Source organism: Vigna unguiculata, chromosome 4, assembly GCF_004118075.2.
Source record: "Vigna unguiculata cultivar IT97K-499-35 chromosome 4, ASM411807v1, whole genome shotgun sequence".
NCBI classification, from domain to species: Eukaryota; Viridiplantae; Streptophyta; class Magnoliopsida; order Fabales; family Fabaceae; genus Vigna; species Vigna unguiculata.
Window position 1 is genome coordinate 24,295,764 of NC_040282.1, and position 13,443 is coordinate 24,309,206.

The window sequence follows — 13,443 nt, forward strand, 5'->3', positions numbered from 1 at the left end:
GGTTTAAGTCCTATGTATGCCATATATGTTATTTAATTGTTTTATTATTTTATTAAGGCATAGTTAAGAAACCAATTGTGAGAGGAAAATGAGTTTTGAGAGTACCAATTTGTGTGGGCTACTAAGGATCCTCGAGAACATCATGTTGCAATGATCAGGTGAGGTATCAAAGTATAGGCAATTCCTTTGGTGTAAGAAAGAATTCTCAAAGCACATTGGAGCAAGGAATCCAGGTGCACATTGGAGCAAGGAATCCAGGTTAGGGGAGCTAATATTTATGCTTTACATTCAATTGTGTAATTATATGATATATGGAGGCATGTGTGCCTTTCTTTTTTTCGTTTCATTCTGGAATTTTTCTAAAAACCATTTAGCGACTTTAAAGACCCGTCAGGCGACACGATCTCGGTTGTCTAGTTTTCTTAGTTCTCGTGGTTTTTGTGAGGTTTAGGGGCTGCTGATGAGAGTCTTGAGAACATCAGAACGTGAGTAAAGAGAGCGTTGGGGGAGACTTTGCTGCAAGGATTAGGTGAGGTATCAAAGTGGAGGCAATTCCTTTGGTGTAAGAAAGAATTCTCAAAGCACATTGGAGCAAGCAATCCAGGTTATGGGAGCTGATATTTATGCTTTATATTCAATTGTGTAATTATATGATATATAGAGGCAGAGGTGCCTTTCTTTTTTTCATTTTGTTATGAAATTTTTCCAGAAACCGTCTAGCAGCTTTAAAGACCCGTCAGGCGACGCATGCATCATGAACCCAAATTTTGGGTTTTGCTATGAACCGCCTAGCGACTGTGTTCTACCCGCCAGGCAACGCGAATTGGGTTGTTTAGTTTTTTTAGTTCTCGCGGTTTTTGTGAGGTTTGGGTGGCTGAATTGTATATATATGTATTGTGATGTGATTGAATTGTTTGGGAGGGTATTTATTGAGAAAAAAGGTATGAATAGTTGCGTAATTGTAATGGGGTTTAAGAATGGGATTGGGGGAAAGAGTGAATCTGATTTCAGACTATGGGTGGTGAGTGATTTTACGAAATGAAATGTGAATTGGTTGAGTATGAACTCTATAGTTATGGTTGAGTACAAAATTATGGATGTGGCATCGCTAGAATGAATATGTGAGGGATTAGGGTTTGTACTAGTGTAGGGAGAATTTGGAATTTTTCCAGAATAGGATGCACCACCTCGCGGTACACAGGTTATCGCCAGGCGACATGTATTGATCAGCCATCCATTGGATGTTGGCTGGGTATGGGTGGATTTAGGAGTTCTGGGAGGTCTAATTTTGACTTATAAAGGTGATAGGCTTTGGAAAAGGATCCAAATGGGTGTTTGAATTCTATACGTGAGGAAACTTTGGACTAATGTAGGGTCTGGGGGTAAAGAAGCATTATGGGCACTATTTGATAGCATTTTTTGTGTTGGCATGAGCTAAATGTACAATTTAGTTTTCTGGTTGGGTTACCAAAGATCATGACTGTCGATTTGTGATAAAAGTGAATTTTTGGCATGATATTGATTGTGGTTATTTGTGGGTATAAGGATGATTGTGTTAGAGTGTGATTCAGTCATGTTATGATGACTGAATATGCACTTTGGGTGTTATGGATTGCTTATAGGATGTTTTGGGTTCTTTAGAACCTGTCCAAAGTTCCAAAAACTAGTAGCACTAATGCTACTGGTATGACACCTAGCAGCGCGGGACGAGCCACCAGGCGATAGCGGCCAAAATAGTGACCACTAGAGTAAGTCTCGTATGGCGGAAAGGGTGGTCCCACCAGGCGAAAATTTTCAGATAGGGACTTTGGAAATTGCATAGCACTTGACGACGTGTGGTAACTACCAAGCGATCTAGAGCATTGTTTCGCCTGACGACGAAGGTGTTGCACTAGGCGATTTCACGTGTAGAGTTGGGTTGCGAGGGAGAATTTCTACACATCTTTGGATGGAGGCCTTGAGGAGATGACTTGCTGAGGGCCCTTTACGAGTTGTAGCTTGTAATTGGGAGTTAAACACGTGGCCATTCTAGGTTGGAGCCTAACGGTGTTGGAATTTCGTTGTGAGCATGCTAGTGGTGGCTAGTACAGATCATTCACTCGATTTCCATTCACGGTTGGAGCCAGTGAGGCTGGTAGTCTTGTGATGAATACGAATTGTGGTCCGTATTGGGGAGCTCCACTCGGTGTTACAGATTGTAGTCCGTAATTGGATAATTCGTGCGTGTGATCTATCGGTGGTGGCTGTTAGATGAAGAGGCCATGAGTTGGAGCTTGTGGCGGTAAGAACCATATTAAGGATATCATCAAAGGGTGTAGGATCAGGAGGTGGGCAATGGAAGAAGTGAATGCTTGGGTCTAAGGGTTGTAGTCCTCAGAAAGGGTTGAGTTATTTTTAAATGTTTCGGATGATGGCTTTAAGGTGGAGACTTGTTGAAGCATTCCTTGAGTTGTGGCTCGGAATGGAGGGTAAAATATGTGGCGATACCGGGTTGTGGCCTTATGATATTGGTAACCGATGTGAGTGTGCGAGTTGTGGCTCGTACGGATGCTCTCCAATTGATTAGGCAATCATAGGTTCTGCCAAGTGATGTTGTTAATCTGGTGTCGAGAGTACGAATTATGGTTCGTATTTAAAACTCCACCTGACATTATGGATAGTGGTTCGTAATAGGATAGTCTTGCACGTGTATCTACGAGTGATGGCTTATAGATGGTGGAACCATGAGTTGTGGCTTGTGGTAGCAAAAGATACCTTGAGGTCGTCATTTGGAAATGTAAAATGTGTATGAACATGGTGGTGACCATGTTTTCTGGAATCAGAGAATTAAGGTTCTTCAATGAGAGTGTGTTTACTTTATTATGTTATTAACTATTTATTATTTTAGTTCACTCTATCTACTTGTGTTTGACAATGATCGTGTAATTCGTTACACTAGAGCATATGATGTTGCAGGTGGAGCTGGTGAAACACAGCGTCGGAGAAGGGCAACATGAGAGTTTTATTTTATGGTTTAAATGTTCATTTTTGTAAATGGGTTCTACTATCAGTTTTTGAATATGTAAATTGTTCCTGTGGAGAACAAATAAGAGATATTAGGGAACACAAATAATTACTTACCTCAATCCTTGACCCTTCGAGCTGGCTCCTTCGAGGATAACTTTATTTGCCGCCTCTGCTTGTCCGTTTGTTTGTGGATGTTCTACAGAACTTGTGATGTGCTTGATGCCTAGGCCAGTGTAGAATTTGGCTAACTCTTTGTCAATAAATTGTCGGCCATTGTCTGTGATGATGGTGTGTGGTACACCATATTTGCATATAATGTCCTTCCACACAAATTGTTGAACTTGCTGGGTCGTGATGGTAGTTAGTGGCTTGGCTTCGATCCATTTAGTGAAATAATCGACGACTACAATTAGGAATTTTACTTGCCCCTTGCCGGGTGAGAAGGGTCCAAGGATGTCCATTCCCCACTTAGCGAATGGTCATGGGGACAGTATGTGGTGTAGTTGTTCTTGTTTTTGGTGAATAAGGTTGCCATATTTTTGACATGGCTTGCATTTCCTGACATGATCCTGGCAGTCTACTTCTATGGTCGGCCAGAAGTATCCGACTCTAAGAACTCTGGTAGCCATGGTGCGTGCACCGGAATGATAACCACAAATGCCTTCGTGTAGCTCTTTGATGATGTATTGGGCTTGCTCTGTCGTGACACATTTAAGGAGGGATTGGCCATATCCGCACTTGTAGAGGTCATCGCCTATCATGGTGTACCTGGCGACCTTAGCCAGCCAAGTTTTGTCCGCGTCTTGGGGGGGTTGCCGGTTTTGAGGTATTGGATGTAGGGGGTGGTCCAGTTTTGGCTTTGGGAGGGGGTGGCGTTACTAGCTGGGGTGTGGGTTAAATTTTGACAAGTTTGTGTGATGGAAGGTGTGGATAGTGTTTGTTGTAGTAAGGATCGGTGACGGTTTTTGAGCTTGGTGCTGGCCAATTTGGAAAGGATATCGGCCCTGACGTTGTCGGTTCTTGGGATTTGTTCGACGCGGACCTGTTCGAAGGCGGTTTGAATGACTGCACGGACCAGATGGTAATATTGTAGAAGGATGGGGTCTTTGATCTGGAACTCGTCATTTAGATGACCGACAATAAGTTTGGAGTCGGTTTTGCAGGTTAATCTCTTGACGCCTACCTCGCGGGCTAGGGAAAGGCCGGCGAGGATGGCCTCATATTCGGCTTGGTTATTTGACGTTTTGAAAGCAAAGTGAAGGGACTTTTCAATGAGGATATCGTTGGGGCTTTCTAAGACGATGCCGGCGCCGGCACCCCTTGGATTTGAGGAACCGTCTACATGAAGCGTCCACTGGTCCTCCGCAGGTGTTTGCTGTAGGTCATTGATGAAGTCTAGGAGACATTGGGCTTTGATGGGGCCGTGGGGTTCATAGCGGATGCTGAATTCGGATAGTTCCACGGCCCATGATGACATGCGTCCGGCTAGATCTGGTTTTTGTAATATTTTTTGGATTGGGTAGTCGATCTTAACGATTATGGTGTGGTTTTGGAAATATGGGCGTAGGCGGCGTGCCGCGTGGACCAAAGATAGGGCCAGTTTTTCTACCATTTGGTATGTGGTTTCAGGGTCTTGTAACGTTCTGCTCACGAAATACACAGGATGTTGTGTGCCTTCTATTTCTTGGACTAGTGCGGCGCTAACTGTATAATCGGTAGTTGTGATGTATACGAGCAGGGGTTGATGGGTGTCCGGCTTGTGGAGGATAAGTGGGGAGGTTAGGGCTGCTTTTAGTTTTTGGAATATTTGTTCACAATCATCTATCCACGTGAACCGGGTGGATTTCTTTAGGAGTTGGATTATGGGTTGGGTTTGTTCGGCTAGTTTGGGTAGGAAACGGGAAATGGCTGTGAGACGGCCAATGAGACGTTGGACTTCTTTAATGGTAGTGGGGCTGCGCATTTCGATGATAGCCTTGCATTTTTCAGGGTTGGCCTCTATGCCGCGTTGGGTTGGCCTCTTGCCCCGGTCAACGCCAAATACACATTTTTCGGGGTTGAGCCAAAGGTTGTATCGGCATAGCGCGGAGAAAACTACTGATAGGTCTTCAGTGTGTTGGTGATGACTTGGGGATTTGACAACCATATCGTCGACGTACACTTCGACACAGTGTCCCATTAGGTGGCTGAACACCTTATCCATTAGTCGTTGGTAAGTTGCTCCAGCGTTTTTGAGGCCAAAGGGCATGACCCTATAAAAGTAGTTGGCGTCGTCCGTGATGAAGGCGGTTTTGTGCATGTCTGATTCGGCCATGGGGGTTTGGTTATATCATGAATATGCATCCAAAAAACTAAGCACCTTGTTCCCTGTCGCGCCGTCTACGAGTCGATCAATGTTGGGTAAGGGGTAAGCGTCACGAGGGCAAGCCTTATTTAAGTCTGTGTAGTCTACGCACATTCGCCATTTGCCGTTGGCTTTCTTCACCAAGACAACGTTAGAAAGCCAAGTGGTGTACTGAGCTTCTTCTATAAATCCTGCGCTCAGCAGCTTATCGGCTTCGACCTTGGCTGCTTGTCGACGTTCTTCGCCAAGCTTGCGTTTTTTCTAGGATACATAACGGGCTTCCTTGTATATGGATAGTTTGTGGGATGCCACCTGGGGGTCCACTCTAGGGAGGTCGGTGGCCGACCAGGCAAAAAGATCGGTGTTGTTGATAAGGATGGGTGTGATGGTGGCACGCTCATCAGAGTTTAAATCGGTGCCTAGGTTAATAGAGTGACCATTGGAAAGTTATAGAGGAGAGGTGTCCTCGACTGGTTCGAGGCGAACATCCCGGCCTATTTTGGGGTCAAGGTCTTCGCCGGATAGGGCTACGCTGGAGCTAGGGGGTCTCTCGATATGGTTGGTTTGTTGGATTGGTAGTTGTGGTCGCAAGCTGGCCATGTAGCATTCTCATGCCAGGCGCTGGTCGCAATGGATGGTAAGGATGTCGCCGGATGGGGCAGGGAACTTCATGGCTAAGTGAGGGGTGGAAACGACGACGCCAAGGGTATTGAGGGAAGGACGACCCAGGAGGATGTTATAGGGTTTAGGGTTAATGGATGGTAAGGATGTCGCCGGATGGGGCAGGGAACTTCATGGCTAAGTGAGGGGTGGAAACGACGGCGCCAAGGGTATTGAGGGAACGACGGCCCAGGAGGATGTTATAGGATGTTGGCGCGTTGACGATGAGGAAGCGGATTGGGATGGTTTTAGTTTGGGTTCCCTCCCAAAAGACGGTGTAGAGGTCAATGTAGCCCCGGGTGGATACTTGTTCACCAGAAAAGCCATATATTGGCTCGTCATATGGGACCATGGCGGTGTCAGGGAGTTGAAGTTTTTGGTAGGTGGTCCAGTAGAGGATATCGACAGAGCTGCCTTGATCAACAAGGACTTTCTTGACAGCGTAATTTTCGATTTCAATAGTGATGACCATGGGGATGTCTTGTTGGTGGTCAAGGCTGTGGAAGTCATCATCTGTGAAGATGATAGGGGGCATACGGCGTCTGTGGTGGGAATGGGTGATATGGTTGATGGATTGTATATGGCGGAGGTGTCTTTTTCTGGCAGAAGAGGTGGAGCCTCCGCTTGCGAAGCCACCAGAGATGGTGTTAATGGTGCCACGTAAGGGAGGGTCGGCTGAGGTGATGTCGGTACGGGCCGGCTCCGGTTCTTGATTGGTGGGTTGGGCGGGGTGCCTGTCGTGACGGAAGTCATGTGGTGGACGTCTATTAACGGATCGAGGGGGTGACGGGATCGAGAGGAGGAGGAATGATCGTCTCTATGGATGAAGCGACGGAAGTGGCTAGCACAAACCAGTTCTTCTATTTTATCCTGGAGTGCTTTGCATTCGTCTGTAGTGTGGCCATGGTTGCGGTGGTAACGGCAATATTTGGTCATGTCGGCGTTGGGGGATGTGGTTGTCTTGCGTGGAGGAGGGATTAGATCAGCTTGGAGGGCTTCGTCGAGGATGCGGGAGCAGGCTACGGTAAAGGGGGCGTATCTGGTGAAGCGAGGTTGGCGGGGTTCGCGTGAACGGGTATCAGGACGTGGGTTAGGATGTGGGTTGGGGTTGGTGGGGGTGGCTGCATAGTCGTTGCAGAATTTGGTGTGCAGGGTTTGCATTTCCTCCATGCGGACATAGTCAGCTGCACGCAACTTGAGCTCGTGCATGCAGGCAGGTGGGTGGAGATAGACGTTGTTGGCGAAGGGGCCGGGTTGTAGGATAAGGGCCATGCATTGGAGGATCATCTTCTGATTGAGGTGTGGTGTACGAAGGGCTGCCTTACTGAAGCGATCTATGAACGCTCTGAGTGGTTCGTTTTGTTCCTGTCTGATGCCTAGGAGAGATATGGTGGTAGTTTGATGTGGGCGGCTGCCAGCGAAATGGGTGGAGAACATGTGGGAAAGGACGTCGAAACTGTCTATGGAGTAAGGCAGAAGGGTTGTGAACCATTCTAGGGCAGGGCCCTTAAGGGTGGTGGGGAAAGCTTTGCAAAAGACTGCGTCTTGGGATGTGTAAAGGGCGACATGGGTGATGTAGACCTTAAGGTGTTCGTCAGGGTCAGTTTCGCCAGTATAGCGATCCAGGGTGAAAGGTTCCCACTGGGCTGGAAGTGGGGTGTTGGCGATAAAGTCAGTGAAGGGGTGACGGCGCTTGGGCTAGTGGGGAGGGAGCAGGTGGGGTGGGATGGGATGGTTGATCATAGCGGGGAAGGTGGAGGTTAGGTTGTGAGGGGGGATGTGGGTTGGCGGAAGATATTGTGGGTTGTATGGTGGGATGTGTGTGGTGTGTAGGGTGGTGGGTATGTTGTAGGGGATCTGGGTGGTAGGGATGGTAGCGGCGGGGGTTGGGGGTGCGGTAAGCCCCGGTTGACCAGATGGGAGATGATGGGGATGGGTGGAGGTAACGGGTGTTTGTTGGGTGGTGGTGAAGGTGTGAGGGGTGTGGTTGTATTCACTTTCTTCCTCTGTGGGCTGGAAGGCCGGAGACTTCACAGCTTCAAAAGTTTCTTTGGCTTTTCCCTTCAGATTGGGGTCAGCCTCGATCCTTCGCCTCAGGCGAGAGTTCTCTTGCCTCAATGTCTCCATTTCATCAGCGCTGCGTTTCTTCAAATCCACGAGTTCTTGTTGCATCTTTGCTTGGCCGTCTAGGATGGCGGCCAGATCAAGGGTGATGCCAGGAGGTCCAAAGGGACCAGCATCCGCTTGCTTGTTCACTCCAGCCTTGCTACGGGTGGAAACCATCTTCAGAGAAAAACGGGTACTGAAGGTGTTCGTCTCGTGCCCCACGGTGGGCGCCAATTGTTCCTTTAGAGAACAAATAAGATGTGTTAGGCACAAGTATCACCTTACCATATAGTCTGCTATCTCGTCAGTTGGTCTCTCCCTGGTTGATACATGTCAGCTTGAACCCAGGAGGGGTTACCTGCAGAAGAGTCTCCGAAGCTCAAGTAAGTCAAAGCTCTCAGAAAGTCAAATCGGTGATTAATGAATGCGTACCTTTAATTCGTGGGGTCCATGCGTATTTATAGAGCATTAATGATGTTCGTTTATCCAATGGGCTGGGCCTTGGTTTGGGCCCTAGCCTGGGTTATGAGTGGGCCTGGGCCCTAACCCAGATCCCCAAGGTCCATCGAACGCTGGGACCTCCATTTTACTAAGTCTTCGAGGGCGGTCTGATCCGTTTATTTCTTGGCTTGTCAGATGCCGTCCTTGGCCGTGTATTATCCATGTTGGCCATTTTGTTGTTACTTTAGCCTTTGTTCATTTAAATTCGAGAACATGGCGGCCCAGGTCGTGTACTTGGGTTGTCTTTGGCATGTTCGTGAGGTTTATCATTTATATGGTTAAATTGACCAGGTCCGGTATAAGTTAGACTTACTCGGTCTAGGCTGAATACTTGGCTGCCTTGATGTATTTTTTACTTATTTGATTGAGTTTGGTTAGGTGTAGTACAAGATTGATTGTTTGCTTGAAAACATTGAGTATGAGCTTCTACTACTACATTCAAAGACCACATATCATGAGTTGGTTGTACCTTGTTCTCCCTTAGCCTAGGGATTCAACAATTTGTTCACCATGTGGGGTTCAACCTTGTTTGACTTATTGAGATTGATGAGTAGTTTAGCCGTAGATGTAACGCCAATTGTTCGTGGAGAGCTTGCAACTCGTTTAAATGTTGACTTAACTCATTCTAATGTTTAATCAATTCGACTTTATGTTGGACACTTAAAAGCTCCAAATCCTTACCAAATTTGTTCTACATTCCGCTATTTCATTTTGGAGATTTTCTTCATTTTTTTAAGGAAAAGCCTCAATGTGTGTTGTGAAGGCTCCATTGTTTGATGGGTCGATCTCAGGAATTGGATAATGATGCAATCTTGGTTCTGATAAGCACCATAAGATTTATGGTCCACAAATAATTTACTTAATCCCAGAGTGAACATCAAATGTTCTTATCGAAAAAAAAAAGGGTAGATTTCTTGAGGTAAAGAAGGTAATCCAAGAAAGTTGAACTCCACGTATAAAAGTTAATCATTAAGTTATTAGGTGAAGACCAAAAAGAAATTCACTTATAAGATTCTCCGAAAATGAAATTAGTAACAACATAATAAAATTGTGAATTATGAAAGTGAGAGAATTGAATGACTGCTCTCTTCAAAATTACTTTGTATTTATAGGTATTTATAAACATATGTCAAATTATCATTTAATGAATTATTACCGAATGAATATATATATATATATATATATATATATATATATATATATATATATATATATATATATATATATATATATATATGTGTGTGTGTGTGTGTGAAAATTTAAATTATAAAAGTTGTATTCAGATTACATTCAATTTGATTAGATATTATTATATTATATATTATTACATTAAAGTGTTTATTTCCATATAATTCAGATACGATGTACAGAAATATATGAGTTATTAACTAGAAATATGAAACATCTAAAGAGGAAGAAAAATTAATTATACAAAGTCAATTGAGAATTGAAATTAAGTAAGAAAAGGAAAAGAAAAAGGTGATGAATTGAACACGAGATGGTAACTCACTCACTCACCCTAAAAACTAACCAAATTAATCCTGCATGTATACAAAACAAAGGTCAAAATAATAATACTATCATCAGATTACATTCAAACGACCCAATTCGCCCCCGTGGCGGAAACAGAAGCACGAAATCAAGGAAAAAGCCTCAAAACGCACGCATGTGCTGCCACGTTGCTGTCTTCCCTGAAGTTTTCTCTTTCTTCGTTGATCCACTGTGTTGTGTGCGTTTGTTCCTAGCTAGCGACGCGCGTGTGCATTCCCATCGAACAAATCGTCAATGTAAGCCTCTATATCCTCAGGTTGGTACTTTACATACTTCTCGGTTTGTCTCCCCGGATCCAAATACTGCGAAAACCTCCCCAAGAAGGATCTGTACGCAGGAATAACGAGTGCAGAAATGGAAACCCTAAGTTCCGATTGAAGCTGTTCATCGCTCACCACCCACATGCTCTGTGTCTTGTGGATCTCCTCAAACCCTGCGTTGAACCCCTTGAACCGCTCCTTCAACACCGGCTTCTGCACCTTCCCGTGATCGCTTAATCCTTTAGGGCTCAGGCAACTCAAAATCTTGCTCCACGTCTCCACCTGGTAGTTCTTGTGGTATGTCCTCAGCTCCGTCGATCTCTTACGACACCACGTTTCTCCCATCACTTCGTAGATCTCCGCAGAACCTTTTATCTTCTGCACTATGTACCTTCCATTGTTCATCATGAAAATGCAGCTCAACGCAACCTCTTTGTACAGCTTCGCCTTCCCTTCCAGATTCGAGTCCAGAAGCTCCATCACCCGCATTAATTGTGCTGCAAACGGCGACTCATCCTCTCTGTGTCTGTTCTCGCTCTTCGATTTGCTGTCATCGGTTTCATAGCGAGGCCTGCTTGTTGAATCCGCACGCTCGATTTTCGAATGCTCTTTGAACACTTCCTCCAATGTGTCTTTATACTCACACGCTAACCTTAGGTAGTTCATGATATAACGTGTCAGAGGATGCACCGCGCCTCCCGCTACCGGAGTTCTTCCAGTCTCCGATTTAATCGAATTCTCCAGGTCGCAGAATATCAACACCGCCGCCTCGCCGAGACGACATTTTGCGGATGTCGTTTCGGTCTTGATTTCCCCCATTATGTCGTCCGGGAACAAGGTCTCCATTATTGGAATGGCGTCTCGTAGAGTCTCGTACATGTCTAAGAGTTTGAAGAGTTTTTCCCCGGCGCGCTTTGTCATGGCAATGCTCTCCCCGAAATTAAGCAGCTGAATGACAATTGAGCGGGAAATGTTACCCATGAGGCCCACCACGATGTCAGCTTCGTTGCCGAACACCATTTCCACAAGCTTTCGCTCGCCGGGGAACCATACAGAGGTGCACTCCTTCCAGGTGTTGATCCATGTTGGGATTTCGCGCTCCAGTGTCTCCCACTGCATTCTCTGAATCTCGTCTATGCTGAGTTTCTCATACCCTAGAATTTTGTTCATGCCGTCCTCCAACGCGTGCCTCCGCGAAAGTGCGTAGACTTGACTACACTCGTTTTCGTAACCGCTGGCTACCATTTCCTTAGCGATTTTGTTGAGATTCGCAATGGCTTCCTCGGCGAAACCTGGGAATTCGAGAATACTTTCTTCGAATGGCTCGGACTCTAAGGAGTCTGCCTGTTGTTTCCCCTTTGAGTCTGATTTATTTGGATTTCTAGATTCTTCCATCAGTGTACGGAACTCGTCTTCCAAAAACGACATCACGCGCTGCTGAATCACGCTGATGCCGTTGACCATAAAGTCTATTCGGACCACCTTCTCCTCCCCCTCCTCTTGTTCTTCCACCGCGTGACTCCGCGAGTACTCTATGAAATGGTTCATCAGCCTCGAAACGCGATTCGCGCATCCCAAAAGCGAGGAATCGTCTTCAATTGTTTCTCCCCATTTCGTTTCACCCGTGTCGTACTTCACTATCTTCTGTTCCACCAGATGCAAGAAAACGGGGATGAAATTAGGGATTTCCAATGGGGTTGATTCTTTGGCGTCGACTTTTTGTTGTAATGTCACGAGAAATTGGTCAATCTCATCTAAAACCTTCTCCAGACTCGGAATCGGAGATTCCGGTTCAGCCTCCACAGTTTCCTCCTTTTCTTCTTCATTTTTTTCCTTTTCCTTTTCCTCCTCCTCTTTGGATTCTTCCTTTTCCGTATCTCGTTCCGAATCTGTGGCCTTTTCAGTTTCGCCGTCCGGTTTGCCGTCGGCTTCGCCCTCGGGTTTGGCATCGGATTCGGCTTCGGGTTTGGCATCGGGTTTGGTATCGGATTCGGCTTCGGGTTTGGCATCGGATTCGGCTTCCGGTTTGGCATCGGATTCGGCGTCGGGTTTGGCATCGGATTTGGCGTCGGATTTGTCTTCAGATTCCAGAACCGGCAACTGAGTAGTATCGCCAGTGTTGATGTTCTCCTCTTTTTGAGGAACGCTGCTAGAATTCTCATTCACGTTGTTTTCCATTGTGATTGTGACGATGAGTGTTAATTGCTTTCAGTACGCCAAAACAAACAACGAAAATTGTTTCAGAACGATAAAAGCTGCAAAGACAACATTGGAGAATTATCCGCCTTGTGTTTTTGTTTTTTGGATTTTTCTTTTCCTTAATTACTTCATTTTGGATTTTGATAGTTATTGACCTGTTATTGGTTAGGCTTTTTTTTTTCTTCACGCTGGTTTTCTAAAATAACTCAGGGGAAAGAGGGTTGAAAAGGTCGTGCTAGTTTGTGTGTAAGGGGAGAGAGAGGAAAACCAATGGACAGAAAAATGTTGGCAAATGTGTGGCGTTGACCGTTGACCCTGTTTTCCCTTTGTGCACAACAAAGATTTTATGATTACTATTGTTGTCCCCTTTTGACGGATGGAGGAGAAATTCATTTGCATGCTGTTTTTCTAGGTTATGTAGATGTGTGCAAACTTAAATATTTTACTTTAAATAAAAGTATTATATAAAATAGGAGTAATGTAATTTCAAGTTCGATCAATTTCTTGTTCTCATTTGTATATTTTCACATTTGGATAAACATTATTCATATTTGTTGTCTGACTAAGTGGATATCATCGATCTATAATATATATCTTATATTCCAATTTGATTAAATTATAAGTTATTCAAAACCTAAATTTGATTCATAGTTTGGAAAATTAAAACTGAACCATTTTTTTCTAGAAATGAACCTGATGATAAAACTACAAGACGAAAAATTTGGTTGAATTGTAATTTGTATAATATACTGTACAAAAATTCTAGAATTAAGAGAGAAATGAAAAAAAAAACGAAAGAGTGATGTATGAGATGGA

The 13,443-nt window shown here is 44.9% G+C and overlaps 1 protein-coding gene across 1 annotated transcript; it reads right to left on the bottom strand.

Annotated features, from left to right (window-relative positions):
• Positions 1 to 10,033: 10,033 nt before the first annotated feature.
• Positions 10,034 to 12,606, bottom strand: LOC114180623 (exocyst complex component EXO70B1). Its single transcript, XM_028066927.1, has one exon. The coding sequence runs from the start codon at positions 12,604 to 12,606 to the stop codon at positions 10,363 to 10,365; it is 2,244 nt and encodes a 747-aa protein (XP_027922728.1). The 3' UTR covers positions 10,034 to 10,362.
• Between the last annotated feature and the right edge of the window lie 837 nt (positions 12,607 to 13,443).

Bases quoted from the DNA above. Each gene is read 5' to 3' on its own strand.
- LOC114180623 (XM_028066927.1), bottom strand. From the start codon at position 12,606: ATGGAAAACAACGTGAATGAGAATTCTAGCAGCGTTCCTCAAAAAGAG.